This window comes from Salmo trutta, chromosome 22, assembly GCF_901001165.1.
Source record: "Salmo trutta chromosome 22, fSalTru1.1, whole genome shotgun sequence".
In the NCBI taxonomy this organism is placed as follows: Eukaryota; Metazoa; Chordata; class Actinopteri; order Salmoniformes; family Salmonidae; genus Salmo; species Salmo trutta.
The window spans coordinates 7,840,797-7,852,479 of NC_042978.1; the positions used below are offsets into that span (position 1 = coordinate 7,840,797).

General features: G+C 42.6%; 1 protein-coding gene across 1 annotated transcript; it reads left to right on the top strand.

Annotated features, from left to right (window-relative positions):
* Window positions 1-8,225: 8,225 nt before the first annotated feature.
* LOC115157982 (transcription factor HES-1) lies at window positions 8,226-11,037 on the top strand. The gene is made up of 4 exons (XM_029706403.1): window positions 8,226-8,621; window positions 8,778-8,873; window positions 9,015-9,102; window positions 9,413-11,037. The coding sequence occupies exons 1-4, from the start codon at window positions 8,481-8,483 to the stop codon at window positions 9,922-9,924; spliced, it is 837 nt and encodes a 278-aa protein (XP_029562263.1). The 5' UTR covers window positions 8,226-8,480; the 3' UTR covers window positions 9,925-11,037.
* Window positions 11,038-11,683: the final 646 nt, after the last annotated feature.

The window sequence follows — 11,683 nt, forward strand, 5'->3', positions numbered from 1 at the left end:
TTAGGGTCACAGTTATGAAAACTTAGGACACTAAAGAGGCCTTTCTACTGACTGACACCAAAAGAAAGATGCCCAGGGTCCCTGCTCATCTGCGTGACTGTGCCTTAGGCATGCTGCAAGGAGGCATGAGAACTGCAGATGTGGCTGGGGAAATAAATTGCAATGTCCGTACTGTGAGACGCCTAAGACAGCACTATAGGGAGACAGGACGGACAGCTGATCGTCCTCGCAGTGGCAGACCACGTCTAACAACACCTGCACAGGATCGGTACATCCGAACATCACACCTGTGGGACATGTACAGGATGGCAACAATAGCTGCCCGAGTTACACCAGGAACGCACAATCCCTCCATCAGTGCTCAGACTGTCCGCAATAGGCTGAGAGAGGCTGGACTGAGGGCTTGTAAGGCAGGTCCTCACCAGACATCACCGGCAACAACGTTGCCTATGGGTACAAACCCACCATCGCTGGACCAGACAGGACTGGCAAAAAGTGCTCTTCACTGACAAGTTGTTGTTTTGTCTCACCAGGGGTGAAGGTCGGATTCGCGTTTATCGTCGAAGGAATGAGCTTTACACAGAGGCCTGTACTCTGGAGCGGGATCGATTTTGGTCTGGGGCGGTGTGTCACAGCATCATTGGACTGAGCTCGTTGTCATTGCAGGCAATCTCAATGCTGTGCGTTAGAGGGAAGACATCCTCCTTCCTCATGTGGTACCCTTCCTGCAGGCTCATCCTGACATGACCCTCCAGCATGACAATGACACCAGCCATACTGCTCGTTCTGTGCGTGATTTCCTCCAAGACAGGAATGTCAGTGTTCTGCCATGGCCAGCGAAGAGCCCGGATCTCAATCCCATTGAGCACGTCTGGGACCTGTTGGATCGGAGGGTGAGGGCTAGGGACATTCCCCCCCAGAAATGTCTGGGAACTTGCAGGTGCCTTGGTGGAAGAGTGGGGTAACATCTCACAGCAAGAACTGGCAAATCTGGTGCAGTCCATGAAGAGGAGATGCACTGCAGTACTTAATGCAGCTGGTGGCCACACCAGATACTGACTGTTACTTTTGATTTTGACCCCCCCTTTGTTCAGGGACACATTATTCCATTTCTGTTAGTCACATGTCTGTGGAACTTGTTCAGTTTATGTCTCAGTTGTTGAATCTTGTTATGTTCATACAAATATTTACACATGTTCAGTTTGCTGAAAACAAACGCTGTTGACAGTGAGATATATATCATTGATAGCCAAAGACATCAATGACCATGTGTGACCAAAGCTTTTACAATAGCATCCATTTAGGGCTGTGACTCAAACGGTTTTCCCAGAGCTATTTAGTGATAGTGAAGTTGACACATCGCAGCAGGTAACACTCGTGGGACTGGAGGCAGTCAGGTGTAGCCGATGAACTCCGGGAGCCCTGAACTCCCGCGAAAAGGGAGGGACCGTGAGACCCAGGGCTACCTGAGCTCAATTCAGCATTCAAGACCTCTTGCAACATGAGCGTGAGAATGTAATTCAGGCAGAGAGGGTTTCAGAACCAACACTTTATTGTGTTCTTAACATCAATACAGTTGTTTTGGAACTCTGTCGGTGCCATTGTACAGGGGCGAAATGACTCAGGTGTACGTCCAAGACAAATGGAGAGATGTTACTGTTGTTGACAGTAGCTATAGCCTATGTAGATATGAAGAACTTATGGATATTATAGATAATCATTCTACTGTACTATTGGAGCTAGTAACATAAGCATTTCGCTACACCTGCCATAACGCCTGCAGGTCTGTGTATGCCAGTGGTGTAGTGGTGCCAAGAGAACTATATACACTCAAAAAATGTCTAAGAATGTCCAAACGCCCCGCCCGGCGAAACAGTGACATACTCTGAATTACCTAAAATGATACATTTTTCTCAGTCAGGCCAACCCAAGATGTACTGTGCAAGTACACTAATAGTAGGTCTACCATTGAAACAGATAAATGTAAAAAAAAAAACGCACAAGTTTGTGATTTTTCCTAAATGTTTCAGATCTTAACTCTCAAAGTCACACCTTTTTAACAGGAAAATAACAAAAGTGTACGTTCTAAGTCCATAACAATGCATAAACCACATCCTGAGAAATTTAGATTTTTTAGAGTAATTACCCGTTAGCAGTGTTTCTGTACCACATGAGTTGGTGTTTCCTAAAGAAATGGCTACTGGATTGATGCAAATAATCATGATATCATTCTGACAGGTAGGCTACTTTGTAGCTAGTGTGATTGCGACCCATCATTCATGTTTTGAGCCCCACCTGTTTGTAAAAAATATATATATACAGTACCAGTCAAAAGTTTGGACACACCTACTCATCCAAGGGTTTTTCTTTATTTTTAATATTTTCTACATTGTAGAATAATAGTGAAGACATCAAAACTATGAAATAACACATATGGAATCATGTAGTAAGCCAAAAAGAGTTAAACAAATCAAAATATATTTTATATTTGAGATTCTTGAAAGTAGCAACCCTTTGCCTTGGTGACAGCTTTGCACACGCTTGGCATTCTCTCAACCGGCTTCACCTGGAATGCTTTTCCAACAGTCTTGAAGGAGTTCCCACATATACTGAGCACTTGTTGGCTGATTTTCCTTCACTTCAACTCATCCCAAACCATCTCAATTGGGTTGAGTTCGAGTGATTGTGGAGGCCAGGTCATCTGATGCAGCACTCCATCACTCTCCTTGGTCAAATAGCTCTTACACAGCCTGGAGGTGTGTTTTGGGTCATTGTCCTGTTGAAAAACAAATGATAGTCCCACTAAGCACACACCAGATGGAATGGCGTATCACTGCAGAATGCTGTGGTAGACATGCTGGATAAGTGTGCTTTGAATTCTAAATAAATCACAGACAGTGTCACCAGCAAAGCACCCCCACACCATCACACCTCCTCCTCCATGCTTTACGGTGGGAACCACACATGCAGAAATAATCCGTTCACCTACTCTGCGTCTCACGAAGACACGGCGGTAGGAACCAAAAATCTCAAATTTGGACTCATCAGACCAAAGGACAGATTTCCACCGGTCTAATGTTCATTGCTTGTGTTTCTTGGCCCAAGCAAGTCTCTTCTTCTTATTGGTGTCCTTTAGTAGTGGTTTCCTTGCAGCAATTCGACCATGGAGGCCTGATTCACGCAGTCTCCTCAGAACAGTTGATGTTGAGATTGTGCAGTCCTCATGAGAGCCAGTTTCATCATAGCTCTTGATGGTTTTTGCAACTGCACTTGAAGAAACTTTCAAAGTTCTTGAAATGTTCCGTATTGACTGACTTTCATGTCTTAAAGTAATGATGGACTGTCATTTCTTTTTGCTTATTTGAGCTGTTCTTGCCATAATATGAACTTGGTATTTTACCAAATAGGGCTTCTGTATACCACCCCTACCTTGTCACAACACAAATTATTTGCTCAAACACATTAAGAAGGAAAGAAATTCTACAAATTAACTTTTAACAAGGCACACCTGTTAATTGAAATGCAGGTGACTACCTCATGAAGCTGGTTGAGAGAATGCCAAGAGTGTGCAAAGCTGTCATCAAGGCAAAGAGTGGCTACTTTGAAGAATCTCAAATATAAAATATATCTTTATCTGTTTAACACTTTTTGCTTACTACATGATTCCATATGTGTTAATTCATAGTTTTGATGTCTTCACTATTATTCTACAATGTAGAAAACAGTACAAATAAAGAATGAATAGGTGTGTCCAAACTTTTGACTGGTACTGTATATATTTTGTTGCCTGTTTTTCATGGTATTTTGGCATTATTACATGTCAGATATCAGTTTGCAAACACTGCAAAAAATATATATATAATATATATATATATATATATATATACGTTTTTATTTTCTTGAGTAAGGCAGCTCCAAAATGTAGCTGTTTCAGCCTAGCTCAGTGCTTTCTGTGGTGGTGGGGCAGCCAGCGAAAAATACGGAGCGTAGGGGTTGGTAATGTTCTCTAGTTGCGCCATGATTGGCTCAGTGTTCTGTCACTCAAGGGGACACTACTTCAACACAAAATCTACAGTGAGAGCACGAATATTCAAGCCCCTTGGGTGCTGACATAGAGTTACATTAGAAGTGCCCATCCAAGAAGACTCAAGGTCATTGGCCACAGATAAAATGACGTCAAATCACATTATATCTACCATAGCTTTGACTGGACTGATTATGTCAACATCATACTTTCAAAATCTTAACTAGCAAGCTAGACAAGCAGACATCTCCATGAATCACGTCCAAAATCTACCTGCAAATGCTTTTCAATCCTTGTCATATGAAGAGAAATTATAGATAAAACGTATAGGTGCTCATCGGCCATTGGACATAAACATTACATAACAAGTTTGAAATCGCAAATTCAAGAATGAGTGGTTTGAAAGGAGTCAGTGGCTAACTGCAAGCGTTGTAAAGCAATAACTAGCCTGCTATTCAGTGGAGTGGGTGAATGGTCCAAGTCTGGGTTTAAGAGTCTCCTTTCCAAACATTCAACACCATGGGCCGGCAAAGTTTGAACACATTGGCCATGTGTCAATCCAGCATGACTTCTGCCGCATTCAAAACAACTGGAAACTTGGATCTGGGAAATCTCAGACTTCAGTGAGTTCAAGACAACTGGGAACTCTGAAAAAAACAAGCTCCGATTGGGAAAATACGTTTTGAACGGTCATCCAACTCGGAATTCCAAGTCGGGAACTTGTGCCTCTTTCTAGAGTTCCCAGTTGTCTTGAAAACACCATAAATCCAGAGAATGCCAGACTTTGATGACAAAATTTGATGACAAAATTTGCTCTCAAGGACTGATGCGTCACCTTCCTGTTCAAGTCAGCACAGCAGAAGTTGATTCCAAAAATGTCTTGTATGCTGCTGCATAAATGATGTAATATGCCAGGGAGATATGTATACTGTAGCTAAGAAAGTAATACTAAGTGTATGTTGTGTAGTAAGCTGTTAGTAGCACATGTGCCTCACCCTAATAATTTGGTCTATTTTCCCCTCTTAATTTCACCTACTGTTCTGACTTGGTGGTGCACATGCAGCCTATAGCCTATTTTAGAGAAATGTAATCATTGAATATTGTAAGAGCTTTCATTGTCTGCTTATATACCCCCTTTATTTATCCTACGGCTCTGACTTGTTGGACAGGGAGAACACTGTAAGAATGGCCCATGTTCTGAATTCTGTAGCTGTTCATTTCAAAAGTGCCGAACAAATAGTTATATTGACTACGTCCGTCCTAGCTCGCTCATTAATGTCTTAGTGGAAATTACGCATTGCCTCTTATCCACTCATCCCCCTATTCCATAGTTTGTGCATCTGAGCTGTCAGTAGAAACTACATTTGTTTAAGCAAGTCAGCCATATCAGCTATGTTTTTATAAAAGGCAGTAAATGGGGCTGAATGAACTGTTTCGCTGCCAGACGAGGCTCCACTGATAGCCAGGTGTAGCAGTGGTAAGGAGTCACTCCATGGTGCTGAAAAGAAAGCTCTGCTGTTGGGACAGCTTTATGTGGGCCCTAACAGTTTGTGGGCACCGTTTGTCACTATTATAGTGCAATTGATGTATTGTTTAGTGTTGTGTTGTGCTTTTCTGGCATGTGTACAATGTTTATTTTATTTATTTATTTTTGCCCTACCAAGATTCACATGCTAAAATCACCACTGCTTAGGTCTATCAATCGCATCACTATATTTAACAAATATATATTCCTTAATTGTTTGAAACCTGGACGTTTTCCTTCATATTATGAGGCATGTCTTACCTTACTTGAAAGTAGCCTATAGCCACAATCCCACCATAGAAACGTGGAGTCAATTATTTTTATAAAGACTTACTCATACGCGTTCTCCTGTTATTTTTTGTCTTATGTGTTGTTGTTGTTGTTTTTTACTTCCTTTCATTGTATCAACCAAAGGCATTATCCTAGTCATATTAGCAACCCATGATAGTTGTTGTTGTTGTTTTTTACTTCCTTTCATTGTATCAACCAAAGGCATTATCCTAGTCATATTAGCAACCCATGATAGTTGCGGCGTATTTAAATCCCATCTCTTTCTACATTTGTAACGGATATTTCCATCTCTGTCCATGAAACCGCTGGCACATGCATTTTAGAACGACGTTGCGTTTATGCACAATTGCATTTTGGAACATTCACGCTTAAAATGTGAAGAAATAATAGTTTATCAACATTTGAAGATAAACATTGTGATCTGTTCCATTCGCCTTTTTAATTGAAACGGTGTATACCTCCACTACGCTACTTTGGTATGTATCAGTGGGGGTTGAGAAGTGAATATAAGCAATGCCCACGGAAAATAAGTGGGTGTATGTCGTATACCTGCGTATACCCCCCACTACACCACTGGTGTATGCAACTAATACACTTTGTTTTGACATGTTTTTATTTTTATTCACTGATTTTACACCATAATATTTAGACCCTTACCAAAAAAGGAATGCTTGCGCAATTACGCACAACACCGAATTGCTTAAATTGGCCACACTGTTGCCATATATTCCATCGAATTTAATGCGTATCATTTTCTTTAGGTACTTGTGAAAGTTTACAGCTGGAGTGCTCCTAGGCAACGCTCTCTGCTGAGTCTATCAAATTCTTGATCTTGCGGGCAGCCGCGAGCAACATCCCGCAGCAGCGCCTTCCCCACTCGCTTGCGCGCCACGTGTCGCGGGGTTCTGCAGCAGCTGGAGATCACGCCCGCACATCACACAACCAGGGGAGCCCGCTGAGGAGCGCGCACGCCCCGGGCTGACGGAGAGAGCAGAGCACACACAGCCCCTGCCTTTCTGTCGTTATCGGCTGTATGCTATTATTATTGCATGGGGCACAGAACATAATTATTGTATAAAAGTTGAAAATATTGACTTTTTTATTTTTAAACAGTGAGCCTGTATTTAAAAAAAAAAAGATTAATAGTTTCTCAAGTGTAATAACTTGGGAATTTTAAAACTGTTAAAACTATCCGTGTGGGGGAAATGATCCTAACAATTAAATGTACAGCTCGAGCGTGCGTCTGTCTCCCTGATAAGGATAAGGAAATGTAATTATGACCTGACATTCAATGCGTAGCCTAACTTCTGCCCGACCAAAGGCAATGCAGGCGATGCATCGCTCTAATCGTGTGCTCTCACTCAGAAATATCTCTGCTCTGGCTCGCATTCCGATAAGCCCGATCGAGCTCTCGGTAGGCGTGGTTTTCCCAGGCTTTTAAAACAGCAGCTGCTATTTACCTTCCCTGTAATGTAAACCACCACCGCCACCCCTAGCCCGGCAGCCAAACCTCAACCACTGCGCTCATAAAACATCCTGGCACGTGCTCCACATTCACAATAGCGCTCCGCATGCCGACAGATGTCAAAATGCCAAATTTGTACAGCGGTGGGGCGCATTAAAGAAATACTGCTCCAATCTTGACAGGTTAAAGTTGAGATGATTTTTGGGACTCGCGCAGTGCGAACTTGATCGAGGTTGTAGTTCTCAGCCTTACTGCAACACAGGGCAATCTAAGAGGAGACAAGCCAGGTTCTTTCCCCAAGTTTACGTCAAATGATATAAACTGTGACGATACTAGGTTATAACATTATAGCCTAACAAGCCTACTTAATTAGGACTGCACTGTAATTAAGAACTATACATTTGGTTTCTTGAACCATTGCATAAATTACCTCAACTATGCTATTGTTGGAATAGGCTATATTCTGTGAATGTACACATTTACTGGCTTGTAGTCCACAAGTATGTGGAAGTATAATACAAGTAGCCTATGTGGAAAAGTGCATTGTTTGTATAGTACTATTGGGTGCTTTAGCCACTATTATCTTGTGTGGAGGGTTCCCCTCCTGTGCGTATCGCCCGAAAGTTGGGGATCAGCATGCCAAGTCAAGTCAGCCCTGCACTCTGTGCTGGTAGTCAGGGGCTCAAGTGTTAATATGTAAACGGAATGATTGAAGGCAGTCCCGGTTGTGCCCTAAACCCGGCCGCGCGCCATTGGCCACCCGCTCAAACGCCAAACAACCAATGGAAGAGCGCCGAACACGAGCCATCCTCCCCTCCGGCCGCGTGTCCCTCACGCTGATTGGTAGAAAGTTACTGTGGGAAAGAAAGTTTGGGAAGTTTCACACGAGCCGTTCGCGTGCAGTCCCAGATATAAATAAGACCAACACGAAGCGCCTTTACATTCTACTCAGACGCAGCGTCCGTTCGCAGACAGTGGTCTTTCGACTCCGTGACATAATTCAGCCTGCCGCTCTCTTTGGGGACAGTTGTCTCTCGCGCATAGGTGCACTACCACACAGAAAGGATTTTTTTGTTCCTCCGGAATTTGGAATTTTATAAGAGGGTACTGTGAAGAAGTGCCGACTGCTTGTCAATAACCACCAACAGTGGACTGTAATACAGAGTTGCCCGTGCATGTGTGGAAGGGATATTTCAGACGGACAGAAGATGCCTGCCGATATGATGGAAAAGAATTCATCCTCTCCGGTTGCTGCTACCCCAGCCAGCATGAACACGACACCTGATAAACCCAAGACGGCTTCCGAGCACAGGAAGGTTAGTAGTCGGTCAAAGCGTTTTACAAATGCCGATATTCTCCTCCGTCTCTCCAAAAATGACGCACGGGCTGATTTATATAGCGAAACATGAACCATTCATCCACCTTGAGCAAGTTCCATCATTCTAACATTTTCTTTTATTTGTTTTCTCTAGTCATCCAAACCTATCATGGAGAAAAGGAGAAGAGCCAGAATCAACGAAAGCTTGGGACAGTTGAAAACACTTATCCTAGATGCGCTGAAAAAAGATGTAAGTATTCTGTTATTACTCTCATAACAAATGGATTATCACCGTCACAATACTATATTCACTTTATTTCAAACATTAACGCCTAATGCAAATTCCATGAGACAATCTTCAAGCCTAACGATGTGACTCTTCATTTTACAGAGCTCCAGACACTCAAAACTTGAAAAGGCAGACATCCTGGAGATGACGGTGAAACATCTCCGGAACCTCCAGAGAGCGCAAATGACTGGTAAGTGACTGTAGCTGCTCGGTGAATACCCGGGGTGATTTCTTCCAGACTTCCTTTCCGCGGATTAGATCATGATAAGAAGGCGGTAGTCGGGTTACAGACTTGGCCCACATCCTCGCTCCCGTATTGTCTCTGAATATAGCTATTGTATAGACTACTATTTCCCAATAATAGCCCATTTAGGTTAGCCGTTGGTGAGCCTTGGAATGTATATATTTTTTAGTTTGAGCAATGTTCATGTTCGGAATTTAAATTTGTATCATTTTACTCGATACTCAGTGGTTTATAATTTTCTCTCTTTCTCCCAAAGCTGCTTTGAACACTGATCCCACCGTGCTGGGGAAATACAGAGCTGGATTCAGCGAGTGCACGAACGAAGTCACCCGGTTCCTATCCACCTGCGAGGGGGTTAACACCGAGGTCAGGACGCGGCTTCTCGGTCACTTGGCCAGTTGCATGACGCAGATCAACGCTATGAACTACCCCACACAGCACCAGATTTCAGCCGGGCCTCCCCACCCGTCTTTCGGCCAGTCCATGGTACAGATGCCCAACTCATCTCCTCAAGGCAACGTGATGCCCCTGCCCTGTAAAGGTGGCTCTCCCCAGAGCATGTCACCAGAAGCCACTAAAGTATACGGCGGTTTCCAGCTCGTACCCGCCACAGACGGACAATTCGCCTTCCTCATCCCCAACGCAGCTTTTGCACCCAACGGTCCAGTTATCCCCGTGTATGCGAACCAGGTCAACACGCCTGTTCCAGCGGCGGTGTCCCCCGGTGCACCGACAGGCAACTCGGACTCAGTTTGGCGACCCTGGTAGAGCAAAAAAAAAGGACATATTGAAAATAATTTTCTAATGACACTCAGTTCGATCATTGTTCAATGTCACAAAACATTTGTTTTGATTTTGTTTTTGTACTTTCAATGCGTTAAGATGAAAAGATGCACTATATTTGTATATCTTATGAGGGAGTGAAGTTCATATTGGAATGAGATTTGAATTGTTGAAGTCTTTTCACTGCATTTTATATTCGAGGTGTCTTTTTTTACTGTGTGATGCCAAAGATATGTTGAATGCCCTTGACGTAATTCTTCGTTTTGGAAGACAAATAAATTTGTAAAGATATCGAAAAACATCTGCAATGATTTTCTTAATAACAGAAACCTGATCACCAAATAATGGCCTACCTAATTCTTAACTTTTGTTTTGAGCTGTATAGCGAAGATACACTTGAGGATAATGTGTTATACATTCTATAAGAGAAAATGTCTATCATATTCTACCAATATTTTTTGCGCAAAAGTCATATTTGATATGGAGTTGTGCATAATTGGCAGACGAAAATCGTTTATATTCTGCTGCGCGCAAAACCCATGCACATTCAAGCATATGTAAACTAAACACAGGCACTTGTTGCTCCAGGAATGGATCACAATTTAGTCTTATGTTGCGTAAAAGTAGATCATTTCTCGCACCAACACTTGCTTACAAGTATCATTGGCATTTTATACACAAAGATTTTGCGTAAAATGCCATCGCACAAAGACCGTTGCTTCTGGCTTCTTTCAACAAGAAACGTGCCTGATTTGAACCAGAGTTGACCAGGTGTATCAGAATCCAGGTGTTGCTCGGTGAGACTAGACAGGACAGGAGAGGAGAGGCGAGGAGAGGAGAGGGGGAAACGACACTGAATATGTGTGAAATAATGAGGCCCTTTAGGCCTGAATGGGATACCAGTTTGATAAAAAATATATTCCTAAAAGTTACTTTCGATAACATTTCTCAAAGATCACATATATCCAAGATAATATGGAACTTTTTGTCCTTGAATAATTGTATTTGTAGGCTAACTTTTAATACGTCTTATCAACATCTCTCCCGCTGTTAATGTCATAAGTGGCCAATGAACCTTGAATAAAAATGTATTTACCATTTGTGTATCACCAACGAATGTTATTTGATCCACATAATCAGATGAGACGATTGTTGACAATATGTCTAGTATATGTGAGTCGACATTTTGAAGAGGCACGGCACATTTTGCCTTTTGCAGCGGAGATAGCGAGTCTTCGAGGATTTTAGAAGCCACGTGCGCCATCTAGCAACACAGGAAGGAAGCGCAATCTGATTGCGGTAGTATTGATCAACGGTTTACTACCAGATATCCAGCCACGTTAGTCCCTGTCGTATAAGTAAGTATATGGTCCTCACGTCTCGTGTAAAATGTTGACCTTGGTTGGAATGCAAGATATCAATACATAGACTATACTTATAATAGGGCTATATTATTATATGCACGGGACAACGGGGAATATATGGTACACCAGCGTAGACACAATATAAGAACACTGCACGGTAGATTACATTTGTTCATCTGGGATTTGATGTCAGTCGGCTGTACATGAAATGGACAGTAGCCTCTTATGTGATCCCTAAACATTCTTACGTTTCCCACAAAATATGCAGATCGAAATATAGTCTACATTTTTAAGTACTTCCAAGTAGTGTTTTCAAAATAACCTTCAGTAGAGGCATTGTAACTAGTGTCCTGTCCAGGGAGTGTGCTAGTACGTCAAAT